Source organism: Electrona antarctica, assembly GCF_951216825.1.
Source record: "Electrona antarctica genome assembly, chromosome: 8".
Classification (NCBI taxonomy): Eukaryota; Metazoa; Chordata; class Actinopteri; order Myctophiformes; family Myctophidae; genus Electrona; species Electrona antarctica.
Window position 1 is genome coordinate 17,996,852 of NC_136789.1, and position 19,641 is coordinate 18,016,492.

Here is a 19,641-nt window from a genome sequence, read left to right on the forward strand (position 1 = left end):
GCGTGCACGCACACACACGCAAGCACACACACACGCACGCACACACAGACACACACAATGGTTGGCATTGCGTATCTCAATTTCCGTATGTGAAAGCATACGGAAAGTATAAATCTTAATCCAAGATTGGCACTGCGGCTTAACTCTAATCTTGTTAATGATTCATCAAGACAAATAAACAATCTTGTACCTATAGGACATCACACAAATTTAAAGCCATTTGCATATTCTTAATTATGAGAGCACGCACGCACGCACGCACGCACGCACGCACGCACGCACGCACGCACGCACACTATAGTGCCATGCACTATACGTTTAAAGTCACAATTTTTAAATTACATTGAAATGGCAAAGCTACTACTTAAAGAAGTAGTAGCAAAAAACGAATCATTTTCTATCAATTGCACACCGTATGAAGCCTTGAATTCAAGTTTTTCTTTTTTCTTTTGCATTCCTAAACCAATAATTTGATGACCGGCGGAGTCGAAGACTTAAGTCACTCTGCAAACCATATCCTTCATAATCATGACATAATCATGTCATAATTGTGAAGTTGTGTCATGACTCATGACACAACTTCAGCCAGTTTCACGCACTTTCTCCATTTACAACAGAATTAAAATATAAAATGCTCATCCCCGGACCACGGATATTACCATTCTGCTCGGGTGGATATAAGTACCCGTATCTTCTGTAGTGTTCAATAAAAAGCATTTTAATCCCATCGATTTTCTCAGTTTTATCGCCTTATGCTTTTAACTACGCTCCCCTATCGGCTGGGAGAGGCAATGCACTCTACATTATAAGTAACCTTTTGAGAAAATGGCCACAGGATTAAAATATTTTTTATTGAACAATACAATAAGGAAGATACTGGTACTTATACTCACTCGAGCGGAATTGTAACATTCGTGGCCCTGGGGTGAGCACATTATACTTGAAATGTAGTCATATGTAGAGTAGACATTAACGTTGTAGATGGAGAAATTGCAGTTTGAAGTTCCGCCATGACGCTTGTGATAGACGAGCGCCATGTGAACCATGGCTAACACACACACACACAGCCCCCCTCAAGGATCACCAAAAAGCCAAAGCTTCCATTCCATACCTGCCGATGTCAGCTCAGGACCGGGGTCCACTGGGGAAGCTACAGTAGGCATTAGATAACAAAAACATAATTTCTCTAAAACAGTTTTCTTTCTCGTACGGTATGTTGCTATACAGTATATCAGTGGTGCTAAAACCTTTTCATGTCAAGGACCCCCAAAATTATATGTATTTGAGCACCGAACACCATCTCAAAATATTTTGTTCCAGGGAACCCCAGAAGCAACAATTTGAGTTAAAGATGTTTGCTTTAAAAATGTATATATAGCTTGTGCATCTGCTATTTTTGAGTGCTGTTCTAAAGCATGTATGTTTTTTTTAACGTTTAATTGTTGCCTATTATGTTTATAGCTGAAATGTGAAATGATCCCGGTTCCAATGGGTTAAGGAGGTGCTCACAGTTCTTGAAGCTGCCATTTCCTCCTCCTCCCTCCATGCTGTCCGAGGACACTCCGATGTATTTGTCTTTGTTCTTCTTGGCTTTCTTCCTCTCCTCTCTCAGTCTGTCGTCGTCCTGAGCAAACTCCACCATCTCCTTCACCTTCTGACGCACGTTGATGCCCTGGTCCTTACCGCTCTCGTCTGCATAATAGTAGGTGCACGCACGCACGCACACGTTTGTATTACAGTGAGGTGCATAAAGTTCATCCAAGGCCAAAACAAACTTTTTATGGAATTGTTTGGAATACTGTAATCAAGTTAATTATTGACTGTCCACATCGAACGGTGAATTATCAGCAGTCAAATGACTTTTATTACAGCTGATTAAAGTACAGTGCCCTTTGTCTTTTTGATAATTATGCTTTTATATTGTTTATGCAGTACTGTCAGTAAGACGCCTGAGGGCGAGAAGCGACCTTGCCCTTTACGTGCACTTGCCATATATGGAGCGTGTCTTGAGTGTACATGGGTGTGATGAGGTCAGATCAACATATGGAATGTCAGAACAGGTCAGTTCCATATATGGAGATCTAAGGGTGGCAGCGGGGGCAGTGTCTTGAATGTACAGGGTTTGATGAGGGCCCAGGTAGGGCCGGGCCTTACTTTTCGGGCCTGTTGAGAACTCTAGTTTTCACGACTGCACAAATAACTTTGGGACAGGCTCGTCTAGAGTTTAAATGGACAGGTATCAGTCAAAAGGGAGACATAGAGAAGAGGAAGGATGGATGGGGAAGGATCAACATATGGAATGTCAGAACACACACTGACGGGAAATGCTAGATTCCTCTGTCCGACAGCAACACAGTTCCCTAAAAGATGATCGTCCGTGCCAACTTCATTCCATTGACTGCAATAAAAGTCTTTCTTCACTGCTGTCCTTTGACCGCTGATATCCAGTTTGACGTAGGACAGTTAATAAAATGAACAATTACTTCATTACAGTATTCCATAATACGTTTGTTTTGGCCATATTTTTATTTATATATATACTGTATATACTCCATAACTTTTTGCCACAGACATACAAAATGAGTAGCCCTAAATGGCCATAACAGCCAGGTCTGTAACTCTGAGTGTAGAAATAGAACCAAATGGACCGACACATTGTGGTCATATTGATGACCCCTGGTTTGAGTTGACCTTGTGGAGAATATCAAGATAATCTCTCTCTCTATCTGCCTGTGTGTGTGTGTGTGTGTGTGTGTGTGTGTGTGTGTGTGTGTGTGTGTGTGTGTGTGTGTGTGTGTGTGTGTGTGTGTGTGTGTGTGTGTGTGTGTGTGTGTGTGTGTGTGTGTGTGTGTGTGTGTGTGTGTGTGTGTGTGTGTGCGCGTGCGTGCGTGCATGTGTTGTACATTGTTTTGTTGATTTAAAAAAACCTGCTTATAAAATATGTTTGTATAAGATTTTAATCTGTTTCTGTTTAATCTGATGTCTTTAAACCACTTTAATAGACCAGTGAACTGCATGTTTGTGTGAAATGTATCCTACTACCATTTATTATTGTACTATTATTATTATCATCAGCTTCATAGTTATCATTATTATCATCATTATTAATTAGTTTATATTATTATTATCATCATCATCAATATGTTTCGGTTAATTATATAAATTTAAACTTAAAAGTTGCATACTTGACATGCTTAGTAGATGGGCTTATGACCAGTCTTACCGATACAGTGATAGTTCTCTAGAAATCTTAGTAGAAGGGCTGCTGACCAGTCTTACCGATATAGTGGTAGTTCTCTAGAGATCGGAGGTCATAGATGTGTTCTCTAGCGCTGGTCACCACCCGCTCTGAGCCGTTCCTGATCAGATAGGCCAAGAGGAGGAGAGCCTGGATACACAGACAGAGAGAGAGATTGTAAAACATGCTCTACTTGTAAGTTGACTAATGCAGATTTAGCAATAACCCATTTAGGACTGAGGTCGAATGTTGCTATATACTGTAGATAGCAAACAAAAAGGGGTTCCCGTCCTGAATGGGATAATTTAACTCTTTAGAGTGTAAAATGAAACGGTTTCATTTTACACTCTCAAGAGTTAAAGATCTATAAGGGTCATTTGGTTACCAACTCCATAATCTTTGCTGGGGACCACCTGGAACCCCCTCAAGGACCACTGGTGTTCCCCTAGTTGAGAGCCGCGGTTGTATAGAGAACCAGGGCGTACGATGGTGTTGCTTGCTGAAAAGAGCCGATACAAAAGCTATCCTAGACCAGCTCTGTCTCGGCAGGCAGGCAACACCATCATGGTGTGAGGGAGCAGGACATGAGGCTCCTGCATACCTTGTACACTCGTCTCCAGTTCTTCTTGTTGTCTTTCAGCATCCTGGTCCACAGCATGTTCATCACTTCTGGGAACTGCTCATACATGAAGGTAGACCTACACACACATGCACGCACGCACACACACAACCAAAGAACGACATCTTGTATCAATATCATTTCATGATGAGAACCTTTTATTTTGCACAACCTGCTAAGATGGACAGGTGCATCGGAGTAAGTAAACGGGAAGAGAAAACACAGGGGAGTCCTGCGGACTAAAGAATATATAGTTTAATGCAGATACAGCGGTTGTGGTTGCTCAGACCTTCAAGCGTATCTTTGATAACAACCTTGCAATTTAAAAAATGTAAAAACGAATGGTTTGTGTGTAAACTGTAAGCTCTCACCGGACTCACTTGGCTAACCCTCTGGTGTGTATGTGTGTGTGTGTGTGTGTGTGTGTGTGTCTGTCTTACTTGGCTATTTCTCCCATCAGCTGTCCCGACGGCCCCCAGGGGTCATCATTGGTGGCCTCTCTAACCTTGGACTCAATCTCAGAGTAGTTCATCACCACATTAGTGCTGGAGACACAAGAACGTGCACACGCACACACACGCGCGCGCACACACACACACACACACACACACACACACACACACACACACACACACACACACACACACACACACACACACACACACACACACACACACACACACACACACACACACACACACACACACACACACACACACACACACACACACACACACACACACACACACACACACACAAAGTTTTGTCACAGTAGTAAGCAGTATCATAATAGTAAATAAATGGTCCATTTATATAGCGCTTTCATCCAAAGCGCTTTACATACGTAGATTGTGAATGCACACTCACCCATTCACACACCGATGGCAGAGGAAACCATGCAAGGCACCAACCTGCACATCGGGAGCAATTAGAGACTCAGAGTCTTGCTCAAGGACACTTCGACACCAACTCTGGGGGAGCCCGGGATCAAACTCGGAACCGAAACCGGTCACTCTACCGGCCACTGTGACTCACTGCTGCCCCATAGTAGTAATAACAAATGGTACATAAATGGTAAATGGTGAATTTACAGTAGTCTCATGTATCCAGACAATCAGAGATATCCACCTACTGACAGTATGTCTGGTGACATCCACGTAAATTAGCTCAACGAATCGCCTCACCGGGTGGAAAATATTATATCTGCATCGTAGAACCAATTTAAAGACTTTTGAGTCTGTCTTTCATAATGAATGGGATGGTAACAGGATTGGTTTTCAAAGCAGTGGGCATTAGGTTTATTACTGCTGGTTTTCTCCTTAAGATCAACAGTCCCCAGACGCATCGGCAGGCAGAGATCACTGATCGTCCGGCTACACGAGACTATAGGAGCAGCACCACGCAATTACATTAGATTGATCATTCATGTCAGTTGATGATTGATGTTCCCGGTTCCCGGTCAGTAAGTCATGTTGGTGTGTTACGGCCGGGGCAGTGCTCCCCCTGTGTCCCCTTCACACTCCACTGCTCACATAAGCAGGGTCATAACATAACCATGGTCATCATATTCTCAACAACAACAAAGAAAGAGAGGAGGGGGGCATGTACATGTACTGTATCTGTATGTCATGTACTGTGTATCAACACAAAACAGTCAGGAACTCATATCAGGACCAGACAGTGAAGACACACACTCGGGCAGCCGTGGGACAAGTACTCCCAACTCTTTACATAACCCATTAAATAAGACCATGTTTCCATTGGGGTCCTTTGTGCTCAATTCATCAAATATTCACCTCACAATATACTGAAGTACAATTTTAAGTGCAGTACTTGAGTAAATATATACAGTAGCACTATGAAGCGTCACAGCACTGGAACACTAACAGTCAGACGTATAAGGACAGACCAACTCTGAGGCAGGCATGGCCCTGATATCACATCTACACTTGTGACTCCACACATCTACACTTCACAAGGGCCTACCTACAACGACACCACACGCATGCGCACGCACGCACGCATGCACCCACGCACAGCTGCGAAGGAGACAAAGGTACAAAGGTAGAGGAGTGGGTGTGCATGAAAGCAATAGGTGTGTGTGTGTGTGTGTGTGTGTGTGTGTGTGTGTGTGTGTGTGTGTGTGTGTGTGTGTGTGTGTGTGTGTGTGTAGGACATTGGAAAAAACACCAAGCAACCACGACTTCCTGGCCTCTTTGTTCTGCACGCTTGCTTGCTGATGCGTTTGTTCTGTGCACTTGTGTATACTATGTGTGTGTGCGTGCCCGCTGCAGACCTGAACACAGTCCTCTAGCACAGTGGTTCCCAAAGTGGGGTCCGGGGACCCCTAGGGGTCCTTGAGGCAGTCCCAGGCGGTCCCCAGCTAAATGATATACAGTATAGGAACCAAATGGAGCCTTATGGGTCTGTAACTCTGAGTGTACAAAATGGAACCAAATGGGTCCACGGGCTAGTTAGTGTCAATTTTGGGGTCCTTGACATGAAAAGGTTTGGGAACCACTCCTCTAGCAAACACAGCATCAGTGATTAAAGCTGCTCTTCTCTCCCTTATCGCCCGCCTCAAACCGTTTGTACACCGCTTGTCTTTCCTTAACCACTCTCGCCTCGAGTCCTTTCATACTCCCCTAGCCCAGTGGTTCGGGAGGGGTGATTTTTTTTGGGGGGGGTCCCCAGCTGACAGTGAAGTGGCAATTTAAGAATGAGAGAAAGAAGTGAAAAAAGAGCACCATTATTGCATCAAAAGCAATCAACAAACCATACTATAAAAACTGGTCAAAAGATTGCCCAGATTCTCAAATAATATACCAGCTCAGTAGATCTGCTATTTTCACAATATTTACCTGTGGAAACAAAATGTAATGCCTCAACTCCTACATTCCAGCTTGTCAGGGTAGGGGGTCCCCAGTTCAAATATGATCATTATGGGAGGTCCCCAGTTCAAATATGACTATTTTGGGGGGTCCCCAGTTCAAATATGACCATTTTGGGGGGTCGCAGCCTTTCCCTGCTACTCCTCTCCCCCTCCCTCCTGTATCACAGAAGCAAGTGTTTGTACAATACTTTGTATCGTTTTGGTCGAATTATCAGCCATTATTTATTTGACATTATTTAATCGGTAACGGAAATTTCAAACATTTTGAAAAAATGTAGATTGGCGAAAACCCCAAGGCTTACCTTCCACTGGCAGCCCTGATCACATAGACACATAAAGAGTCTATTCACCACATCTGACCATGCATGACAGCCTCGTATCGGTTACCCCACCTGGGCTGTTGGATGGATCTGTGTGCTGCTCAATTCACGTCCGCCTCGTCTCATATCTCTTAATGACTGGTCTGTGTACTAGTGTGTATATAGGCTCTATGCACAATTGCACATACGCCATTTTGGAAATAACTCGTCCTACTTCCGGGCCTCTTCCGACTTCCTTCACAGGTGTTACCGATGATACTAATGAAGGCTCTGTTCCATTCTGGTCAAACAGAGTCAGGGTGCTGCTATTGTGCATGTTGGCTCACTGGAAACACTGCTACACCGGTGGGTCTCAAAGTGTCCTTCCAAATGGCCCTGTGTGGGTATGCAACTCAGAGTGTGTACAAATGGAACCAAATGGACTTGGTTCCATTTGTACACACTCAGAGTTATGAGGGTCTGTGTCCGTGAAATTGAAAAGTTTGAGAACCACTGTACACTAAATGGAACCCAAATCTTATTTTAATGGTGTTTAGGACACAAGAAACACTTTCCTGGGGTTTTTGTGTGTGTAATGTGTGTTTTTAGATTTAGTCATGACCAAACTTTGTCATGAAAATGTCACACCTCCACGCAGCCTCCCCCCTCTCCACAAGGATGGGCAGTGCACCAAGGCATTATGGGAATTCAGCAATCCAGTCAAAACACACAGACTTCATCATTTTTCTGGCCATATGGTGCAAATTATCTACTACAAATACTATTAACATTGTGTGACTGCAGTTTCTTCCAGCAGAAAGTCTTAAAGTGGCCTTTTCACCCCCACGAAGGATACGTACAATCACAATGCATTATGGTATGCTAGTGCAGCACTAAAGTGGTTCAAAACCACTGTTACTGTATGCTGACAACACACATCATAACGTGCTGCGAGCTTCTAGATCGGCTATTTTTTGTCGTATGACGGTGTCAGGCTTAAGTGGTACTGTATGTGAAAGTTATGGTAACAGCAGTTCATTGTGATTCAGTGAATATAAATATCAAGAGACGCTGGCACAATTAATGCAAGAAACAGTGGATTATTTGTAATCCCATTAAGATTAGCAGTGAATCAGATTAAAAAGCAGACAGACAGACAGACAGACAGACAGACAGACAGACAGACAGACAGACAGACAGACAGACAGACAGACAGACAGACAGACAGACAGACAGACAGACAGACAGACAGACAGACAGACAGACAGACAGACAGACAGACAGACAGACAGACAGACAGACAGACAGACAGACAGACAGACAGACAGACAGACAGACAGACAGACAGACAGACAGACAGACAGACAGACAGACAGACAGACAGACAGACAGACAGACAGACAGACAGACAGACAGACAGACAGACAGACAGACAGACAGACAGACAGACAGACAGACAGACAGACAGACAGACAGACAGACAGACAGACAGACAGACAGACAGACAGACAGACAGACAGACAGACAGACAGACAGACAGACAGACAGACAGACAGACAGACAGACAGACAGACAGACAGACAGACAGACAGACAGACAGACAGACAGACAGACAGACAGACAGACAGACAGACAGACAGACAGACAGACAGACAGACAGACAGACAGACAGACAGACAGACAGACAGACAGACAGACAGACAGACAGACAGACAGACAGACAGACAGACAGACAGACAGACAGACAGACAGACAGACAGACAGACAGACAGACAGACAGACAGACAGACAGACAGACAGACAGACAGACAGACAGACAGACAGACAGACAGACAGACAGACAGACAGACAGACAGACAGACAGACAGACAGACAGACAGACAGACAGACAGACAGACAGACAGACAGACAGACAGACAGACAGACAGACAGACAGACAGACAGACAGACAGACAGACAGACAGACAGACAGACAGACAGACAGACAGACAGACAGACAGACAGACAGACAGACAGACAGACAGACAGACAGACAGACAGACAGACAGACAGACAGACAGACAGACAGACAGACAGACAGACAGACAGACAGACAGACAGACAGACAGACAGACAGACAGACAGACAGACAGACAGACAGACAGACAGACAGACAGACAGACAGACAGACAGACAGACAGACAGACAGACAGACAGACAGACAGACAGACAGACAGACAGACAGACAGACAGACAGACAGACAGACAGACAGACAGACAGACAGACAGACAGACAGACAGACAGACAGACAGACAGACAGACAGACAGACAGACAGACAGACAGACAGACAGACAGACAGACAGACAGACAGACAGACAGACAGACAGACAGACAGACAGACAGACAGACAGACAGACAGACAGACAGACAGACAGACAGACAGACAGACAGACAGACAGACAGACAGACAGACAGACAGACAGACAGACAGACAGACAGACAGACAGACAGACAGACAGACAGACAGACCGACCGACCGACCGACCGACCGACCGACCGACCGACCGACCGACCGACCGACCGACCGACCGACCGACCGACCGACCGACCGACCGACCGACCGACCGACCGACCGACCGACCGACCGACCGACCGACCGACCGACCGACCGACCGACCGACCGACCGACCGACCGACCGACCGACCGACCGACCGACCGACCGACCGACCGACCGACCGACCGACCGACCGACCGACCGACCGACCGACCGACCGACCGACCGACCGACCGACCGACCGACCGACCGACCGACCGACCGACCGACCGACCGACCGACCGACCGACCGACCGACCGACCGACCGACCGACCGACCGACCGACCGACCGACCGACCGACCGACCGACCGACCGACCGACCGACCGACCGACCGACCGACCGACCGACCGACCGACCGACCGACCGACCGACCGACCGACCGACCGACCGACCGACCGACCGACCGACCGACCGACCGACCGACCGACCGACCGACCGACCGACCGACCGACCGACCGACCGACCGACCGACCGACCGACCGACCGACCGACCGACCGACCGACCGACCGACCGACCGACCGACCGACCGACCGACCGACCGACCGACCGACCGACCGACCGACCGACCGACCGACCGACCGACCGACCGACCGACCGACCGACCGACCGACCGACCGACCGACCGACCGACCGACCGACCGACCGACCGACCGACCGACCGACCGACCGACCGACCGACCGACCGACCGACCGACCGACCGACCGACCGACCGACCGACCGACCGACCGACCGACCGACCGACCGACCGACCGACCGACCGACCGACCGACCGACCGACCGACCGACCGACCGACCGACCGACCGACCGACCGACCGACCGACCGACCGACCGACCGACCGACCGACCGACCGACCGACCGACCGACCGACCGACCGACCGACCGACCGACCGACCGACCGACCGACCGACCGACCGACCGACCGACCGACCGACCGACCGACCGACCGACCGACCGACCGACCGACCGACCGACCGACCGACCGACCGACCGACCGACCGACCGACCGACCGACCGACCGACCGACCGACCGACCGACCGACCGACCGACCGACCGACCGACCGACCGACCGACCGACCGACCGACCGACCGACCGACCGACCGACCGACCGACCGACCGACCGACCGACCGACCGACCGACCGACCGACCGACCGACCGACCGACCGACCGACCGACCGACCGACCGACCGACCGACCGACCGACCGACCGACCGACCGACCGACCGACCGACCGACCGACCGACCGACCGACCGACCGACCGACCGACCGACCGACCGACCGACCGACCGACCGACCGACCGACCGACCGACCGACCGACCGACCGACCGACCGACAGACAGACAGACAGACAGACAGACAGACAGACAGACAGACAGACAGACAATATTTAGGTATTGGCAAAAAAGTTGACGTTAAGTTTGTCCATGTCGCCCTGCCTACTGCACTGTGCTGTTACAGTACAAGTGCTTTTATTCAGCAACATTGTGTTCAATGACCAAAGTAAATAGAAAACTTTTAGACAAAGTCTAAAAGCCAGTGTGAACTTTAGTCAGCCTCCATGCAGATCACAGTTACAGTACAGTACACATATACAACACGGATCAAAGGCTCAGGCTCTTCTATAAGATAATGTTGATAGTAAACACCAGCGGGATACTGGTTTATGTTTGTAGTATGGTTGAGTTGGCTGACATGGAGGACACAATCAAATAATTATATTTCTGATCAGAATATCTCAATATCAATAGTGTAATGATAATTAAATACATTGTGATGACTGATGACAATATCAATTTCCATTCAAACAACAGTGGGTCAAGCATTTAGGCTACACCTCAAGAATGACGGAGAGACCGTAATTGGCCAAGAGACATAGCATCAGCTACTCAAAGATTTGTCTGTCTCTCCCTTTAACCACAACATATTCTGTTAAAATAAAGGCTCTGTCTTGAGTTGCTTAAAAGAAGAAGCAGTTTTCCACTGAAACTGGAACTGCTTTGAAGACGCCACAAGGCACTCTTGGGCCCCTCCTATCTTGATGTGCTGCCAGCCATACCAACAACAATACAGAAACAACACAGCAGGATCTCAAAAAGTCAGTGATCAAAGACACCACACGACAGAGACTAAAAGGCGTTGTTGTGAACACTGAACACTGTGTCTGAACACTGAACTGAAATGCCGTGGTGATGTTGACACTGTGTCCACCACTATAGCTGTCAGGGAGCTTGGTTTTGGTTTTGTCTGGGCCAGATGTTGTGAGATACAGAGGTAAAACCCCAGTGGTCACAGTGCAGAGAGAAAGAAGACCTCGACACAACATCTAGAGCTGCACTATCCAATATTTCCTGAGCAATTATTCTTATACTATGTTGATTAATCGAAAAGCACTTTAAAGATGTACTATCAACACATAGACATGAACTTCTTACTCGAGTCTAGTCCAACCCATTTAGACCGTCTGCTGGGGCAGTGTTACTTGATCTATGAAGCCAGGAATGTGTGAAAGGCTGTGAACGGCTCCAGATCTACAAGCTCACAACTGTTCAAATCGCTATGCGTTGTGCATCTGCTATTTCCACTTTGTAACCTAAAGTAGCCTACGTCAAATCATTACAACCGGAAATATTGTGTAATCTTATTCTTTGGCCCTGCACCATCTCATTTCATGGGAATTTTGAGATTATAGGGGACATGTTGTTCCCGATTTATTTCTGATATTACCATACGCAATAGGGAATTAGGCATAGACATATTTATTTTTCTATTGCCATGCATGGTTTTAAATACTGAATAAAGTGATCTGAACTTTTGACAGTTGTAGCTGTTCTATTACTTATTTATCAAAAATCTTATTGTGTAAATATTCATCACAATATCAATATTTAGTTATTGGTTAAAAATGTGACTGTAACTTTGTCCATGTCGCCCTGCCTACGGCACTGTGCTGTTACAGTACAAGTGCTTTTGTTCAGTAACATAGTGTTCAATGACAAAATAATAGAAACTGCATTAACAACCAAGTCTAAAAGTCAGTGTGAACCTTATTCAGCCTCCATGGAGATCACAGTTACAGTACAGTACACATATACAACACAGATCAAAGGGTCCGCAGGCTCTTCTATAAGCTAATGTTTATAGTAAACACCAGCCAGATACTGGTTCATGTTTGTAGTATGGTTGACTTGGCTGACATGGACACAATCAAATAATTATATTTCTGAACATATCTCAATATCAATATTGTAACGATAAATACATTGTGATGACAATATCTACCAGTCATACAGTTTTTCACGATATGGACAATGTCAATAATATATAGATATATTGCACTATATTGTATCCTGGATGTAACCATGAGGGCACCACCATGAGGAAAGGTGGAGACCCCCAGCACTCTTCACATTCACAGCTGATTAACAAGGTACCAATTCACTACAATGTGTCCATGGTTATCATGTAATGTTCACATGGATAGATGGATGGACAGACAGACAGACAGACAGACAGACAGAGCGTGATGCCTCTCTGCACCAACAGACAGGGCAAGTGTTTGCACTATGCTAGTGGAATTAGCCTGCTCCCTGCTCGCAGCATCCAGTGCTTGCCTTGCATCCCTATGGTCGGTGTGATGGTCAAAGAATGATGAGCTGTGTTTTTTGTGTTACCATAGTAACGTTAGTGCGTGTACAGTACGTGTCCCTCTCGGTGTAGGCTGCCTACTACTACACGAAGCTACCAGTCCTAAAGAGTACTACATCAGCAACAATGCATTGTGTCCATGTATGAAACACAGCCTAGCCTAGCACTGTGCTAGCTTTACGGGCTAATAACAGCTGAGCTGAGAGGCTGCGTCCCAGCATCACCCGTTTGGTGATGCTGGGTGCCATAGCCCGGGAGGGACGGTTGGTTAAACACAGAGACAGACAGTGTTTCCAAATAGTTCTGGTCGGTTCTGAACTTCTGGTTAAACATAACCGGCAGAAAACATTTTTTTTTTTTAAACGTTAATTATTTTTCACAGCGTTTCTTTCCACACAACAAACTTATTACTCTCCTTCTGCTATGACAACCATATTTTGGCCAATCACGCCGCGACCGTCTCTCCGGGCTATGGGACGTAAAGATCTACTCCAGCTGAGCTAAAGCAGGCAGCCAGCCAGGCTAGCAGGGTTAGCCGCTCTCACTGAATCGTGAACCGTTATTACTCACGCTTTATCAACCAGTTCTCTGACTTTCCACATGTTTAGCATGTCCCCCGCACGCAACCGCGGGCCCACTGCGTCGATACCGCGTCACCCCGCGTCTCCCGGCCGGCTCCAGGTGCAGCAGAGACGGTCTGAGAACACTAGCTTCCTCCCTGCCAGTGCCGCCTCCTCCAGTCCTCACTGACGGGGTGGTGATGATGGTGATGATGGTGGTGGTGGTGGTGATGATGAGGAGCTGGTGCTGCTGCTGCTTCTGCTAATGGGTTTGGACCGGCCCCTGTTGCCCAGGCAACGCTACGTCACGGATGCGTAGAAGATGGGCTGAGAGAGGAGAGTAGAATAGAATATGACAGAATAGAATATAACAGGGGGGGGAAATCACACCCGTGTGAAGTGAGGGGCGCTCTTATCATCGTACATGGTAGTTCTACATCAAACAAAAAAAGGACGAAAATAGCCAATTTGCTTGTCCACATATGACGTAAATTATCCATTCATTGTCAATGGGAATTTAATGTTTGTGTAAGACGAAAATCTACACTAATATAGCTCAATATAGAAAAAATCACACCTGTGTGAACTGAGTGGTGTAAGGTCTTATATAGACTGATCAGCTGTGGTCTGACGTAATGTCTGACGTAATGAAATCACACCCGGGTGAACTGGGTGACCGTAGCAACCATGCTCATATTTTGAGCACAGACAGACAGACTAACAAAGCCAGTCGTAGGAGTGGTTTACACCACTCAAAAAGTGAGGGGCGCTCTTATCATCATACACTCATCATACATCACATTCCGTGCTCAGCCAATCAAATCATCATGATGTGTGGTACACACAAACACACAAAGCTGGGCATAGGAGGGACTATAGCGTGCCTCAAAAATAATATAATTTAGAATAGAATAGGATTAGGGGTGCAACAGTTCATCAAAATTCTAAACCATTATAAAAAATCATCAATCATAATTGACAATACAATAATCGATTAATAATCGAACTCTTGGAAAGCCCGGTGACGCAAGGTTAATTGATCACTTTTGTCATTATAGAGAAATGTTTAAGATTCATGCTGTGAAATAATGCTAAAGAGTTAAATTTCTTCATTAATATATAAAAATGCATGCTTCTCAATTATTTGTTTAAACACATAGCCTTTTCTTGTTTTATTACAAACTCTTGTCCTTTTTTGTTTATTTTTTTAAGTGTATAGGTTAGATTTTAGTGCCGTAAGGCTGTACAATTTGTCTTGGTGTGGATTTTCAGCCGGCCACCAAGTATGGTAATGAGCCTGTAAAGGTTTGTTCTGCAATCTTGTTTAGTCAGTAGTCACCCCGATGAAGGCATTGTTGCTGCAACTCGTAGGATTTTATATTCTTCCTATACATTAGCCACACTATTGAAGGTTTTTTAACTTTTCCACAAGAGAGCCTTGGTCTCATCCTTTTTTGCATCAACCAGTTGTACCAAAGACATATACCTTGTTAGGGATTTTTACTCTAGCCATTTTTATCAAACAGATGCGCTCCTTTCTCTCTTTTGTTCTACTAATCTAAAAAGTAATTGATAGATTTATCGCTAAAACAATAGAATAGAGTATTTTGTTATTCATTAGCCTAGGCATGGGGGAGAATCTACATTTGTCCAACATTCTGAGTTATGTCTCACCAAGGTCTTTGAAAGGTATTACCGCATCATATTATCAACATTATATTCTATGTTACACTTATGTCCTACCACAGTAACCCAGTCAAGATGCAATTCCAAAATCTAGAAAGTGTGTCGACAACACCTATCTACACATTTTGCACTTGAATTACTACCGGTAATTACTGTTCAGTACCTTTGTATTAGTCTACCTACTTGTCTGCTTTTGTTCTTATTAGTTGGCTGGGTATTGGCACGGTCAAATCTCATTGAATCTTGAAGATAATTGTTTTCATTTTGCCAATTGTTATGTCCAATACAGACTTAGTTTTTCCTTTTTTTATTTGCTCTGTTATGTTCACAAACAAATGAAGGCAGTGGCACACACCTACATATTCCCACATAGTCCTACTTGACTAGCAAGTTACGCAAATACAAAAAAAAAATAGCAGGTGTTAGCAGCGGGAGGCAGACTTTGGTTCGACATAGCATTGGTCCGACCGGATTAAGGTTGGTGAGGGATGCGTTAAAACGACTGGATTAAGGTTGGTGAGGGATCCGTTAAAACGACCGGATTAAGGTTGGTGAGGGATGCGTTAAAACGACCGGATTAAGGTTGGTGAGGGATGCGTTAAAACGACCGGATTAAGGTTGGCGAGGGATGCGCTGCTCCATGCTTGCGGTTATGGTTAGGTTAGGGTTTGAGGTAGGTTGTCGTTCGGAACCAATGGTATGTCTGAACTAAAGTATGCACTCGTTAGCAGCATGCCCTCGCCTCTATCCTGGTTTTATAGGGTGAGTGATCTCTCCAAGACAATACCATAACACACTGGTTCTCAAAGTGGGGTCCGGGGACCTCCAGCCTTGAGAGGGATCGAGAGGGTTAATTAATTGTCAAAGTTGTGGGGGTCCATGGCCTAATTCATACCAAACTGTATAAGGCTCCTTGAAATGGTATAGTTCAGTCAGACAACTAGAATGAATTTAGAATATATATTTATTGAGCATAGATATATGAAGCATTAGCATAGATTGGCATCAGGGCTCTGCCCCTATATACATTCCCTGTAACTTTAACATTTTAGTTAATTAAGCCAAATAGAATTACAGGGAATGAATATAGACCCCATGCAGGTGGATCTAGAACCAGAGCCTTAGGTGGATGCTGGGGAGGGATACCGGAGAACTCGCCAGTTTACCCACTTGCCGATGTTTAGTGCATTTTAGTTTTACTTCACCTTCATTTAAATTGCATTGAATTGAGAGAGAGGATAGTTGCTTAGAGTTTACACTAGATGAAGTAGGAATCACTTTGGAAATTAACTATAACATCTGTGGGTTTGACATACTACACTGATGAAGACAGCATGTTAGTATAACGATGAAGACATTGATGAAGAATTTTCGCTGCGGCGAGTTGGTAAACCGGCGAGATCTCCGGATACCCTGGGCCTGGGGAGGCGGTGGGATTTGCAAAAACTTCACGAGCAGCAGGTTAACAGCAAGCGGGCAGGGAGGCAGCAGCAGCGACCCACGTCCGCACAGCAGGAGGGAAGCCAGGAATGAGCAGGTAGGCAGAGAAGTTTAAATAGCCGCTCTGATCAGGTATAGAGTGCATGAGACTAGTCATCTGATCAGGTAGGCGTGCTCACAAGTTGTCTGCCTGAACTAGCTACGCATCATAAGAAGTTACCAATACCATACAGGTGAGCTGTGATATCCTGGGGTTATATATCCACAGTGGAGATATCACATGAGCCATATCTGCAGTAGTGCTGCTATCTACGACACTGGATCTCCCTCATGGGAGCAATAAAGGTCTATCTATCTACTTGAACCTTTAACCAATAACTAAATAAACTAGAAAGATGCAATCTTGGGGACTTGCGAGTGTGGTTGCCTATCAAGAATATTGTCCAATCAGAAGAGGGCAGGATATATATACACATATTGTGATGTCATCATATATTGTCCAATATATATACAGTATATAGTTGTGGTGTGCCATTAAGCGCAGATTTACACCACAGCACTGATTAGCTACACTTGGCTTACAGGACACTGCTCCATGGATTCGTCGATAAGTAGGAGTGATAACAAAAAGACCAATAACAATAGTCTGTTTGCCTATCGGCAACCACACTAATAACAAATCCCCCAAATTGAATTCCCTCCAGTTGGCTTGACCCAGTGACATCAGCAATGACGTTACCAAGCTTATATAAGCGGAGATGCAAAAGTATTAATTTACTTCTCTAATGAGAGAGTTTCTAATTATTACCAGGCAGACCCAGTTGATCCTCTGATCTGTGAGAGGTTTGCGTGGATCCGTGTTGCTTTCTTGTCGGACATGCCTCTCATGGGAGACGGATGTCCCGTTAGAGGTGTGTTCCGTGTCCTGGTGCTGCTTCTGGCCGTCGTTGCGTTGCAGGCCACTGTCGCATCGACCGCGGCTATTAGCAGAAACCGAGAGGAACACGCATCGCTCACAGCACAGCAGCCCCAACCTGTAGACAGAACCCTGAGTGGAGAAGACACCCTGGGGGAGGGGAACCTGGGCTTCCTCCACGCCTTCGTGGCGGCCCTCTCGGTCATCGTGGTCTCGGAGCTGGGAGACCGGACGTTCTTCATCGCCGCCATCATGGCCATGAGCTACAACCGGCTCACGGTGCTGGCGGGAGCCATGCTGGCGCTGGGCCTCATGACATGCCTGTCGGTGCTGCTGGGCTACGCCACCATCATCGTCCCCCGGGTCTACACCTACTACGTCTCCACGGCGCTGTTCGCCGTCTTCGGCGTGCGGATGCTGCGAGAGGGCCTGAGGATGAGCGGCGACGAGGGGCAGGAGGAGCTGGCCGAGGTGCAGGCGGAGATCAGGAAAAAGGACCGGGAGCTCCAGCGGACCATGCACGGGGACGGGGCGACGGACGCGGGGGCCGCTCCGCCTCAGGGCACGTGGCGTGGCTTCATATCGCCCGTGTTCGTCCAGGCGTTCACCCTCACCTTCCTGGCGGAGTGGGGCGATCGCTCCCAGCTCACCACCATCATGCTAGCTGCCACCGAACATCCCGCTGGTGTGGCGGCGGGCGGTACGCTTGGACACTGTCTGTGCACGGGACTGGCTGTGATTGGAGGGAGAATGGTGGCCAAGAGGATCTCTGCCAGGACCGTTACGATCATCGGTGGAATCGTTTTCCTGGTCTTTGCCATCTCTTCCATTTTCATCAAGCTGGATTTTGACACTTGATTTGGACGAAGACTCAACCCCCAGTCAGTGTAGCTGGATTCTGGTCAGTGTGACACCATGTGGTAAAGATGGGCTCCAACACCCATGTTCCGCGATCTGACATAAACGTAATCAATATAAACCCTTAATTGACCAGTATACTTGTCAGTGGCAGTCAACTGTTGGATTTCAATTGACGGGTATACTCGTCAATGGCAGTGAAACACAGGATCCCCAGGGCTGCCTTCTGAGCCCGTTTCTAAACTCTCTGTACAGCCATGACTGCACACGCACGGTTCCAGCAGACCCCGACGTAACCAGGTGGGCCGTGCATTCCCAACTTGCATCGCTCCTGACTTATACATCGTTCCCAACTTCCGCGGTCCCTGACTGAGTAGTCTAGTGTTTTTTGTTTTGTTTTTTGTATTTTGACATTTTATGAAAAGTCTTTAACATATATGACTGACAGGCCTAAAATACAGTAGGGATACCAGGCATCAGGTAGGATGTGGTTAAGGGTGTGGAAGTGCATGCGTTTATGTGGGAGTGCACAGCGACAGGACTAGAGTCTGTCTGTGGAGAAAGCAGAGGACCTGCTCTCCCTCATTACAATGATCTAATACAGGGGTCCCCGAATTACTGTGGGGGGTCCCCAGATGATTAGCCTGACGTCAAACTTTAAAACGTCTTCTAAATCATGAACATTTTCTGAAAAACCTCATGTTTCTATATCAGAGGTTCTCAGTATTTCATGTCAAGGACTTTGGCCACTGACCCCATCTGAAAACATGTTGTTCCAGGGACCCCCCCCCCCCCAGAAGCAAATATTTGAGTTAAAAACGTTGGCTCTGAAAGAATATATATTCAAAGATTTGCGCCACATTGTCACGACTTTTCAAAAATAGCAGACCTACAATTTCATAG

At 46.6% G+C, this 19,641-nt stretch overlaps 2 protein-coding genes across 5 annotated transcripts in view; one reads left to right on the top strand and one right to left on the bottom strand.

Moving 5' to 3' along the window:
* The window catches only part of LOC306927390 (clathrin interactor 1-like), a 26,093-nt gene extending 12,046 nt beyond the window's left edge, over positions 1-14,047 (bottom strand). For 3 of the 4 annotated variants that reach the window (XR_013790506.1, XM_079507105.1, XM_079507103.1), the window contains exons 1-6: positions 13,849-14,047; positions 4,298-4,402; positions 3,840-3,936; positions 3,280-3,388; positions 1,510-1,692; positions 1,112-1,150 (exon numbers count right to left, since the gene is read on the bottom strand). Coding sequence is in view for 3 of the 4 variants with exons in the window: in XM_079507105.1 (XP_079363231.1) it covers positions 1,112-1,150; positions 1,510-1,692; positions 3,280-3,388; positions 3,840-3,936; positions 4,298-4,402; positions 13,849-13,889 (574 nt within the window). In the remaining variant the exon portion in view is untranslated. The remainder of the gene's footprint in view (positions 1-1,111; positions 1,151-1,509; positions 1,693-3,279; positions 3,389-3,839; positions 3,937-4,297; positions 4,403-13,848) is intronic. The other variant, XM_079507104.1, reaches the window with a different exon arrangement.
* A 3,794-nt stretch (positions 14,048-17,841) lies between these two features.
* On the top strand, positions 17,842-18,738 carry LOC306928643 (putative divalent cation/proton antiporter TMEM165; the record flags this gene model as incomplete). Its single annotated transcript, XM_079508913.1, has 1 exon — positions 17,842-18,738. One exon carries the CDS (start codon positions 17,842-17,844, stop codon positions 18,736-18,738), a length of 897 nt encoding a protein of 298 aa, XP_079365039.1.
* Between the last annotated feature and the right edge of the window lie 903 nt (positions 18,739-19,641).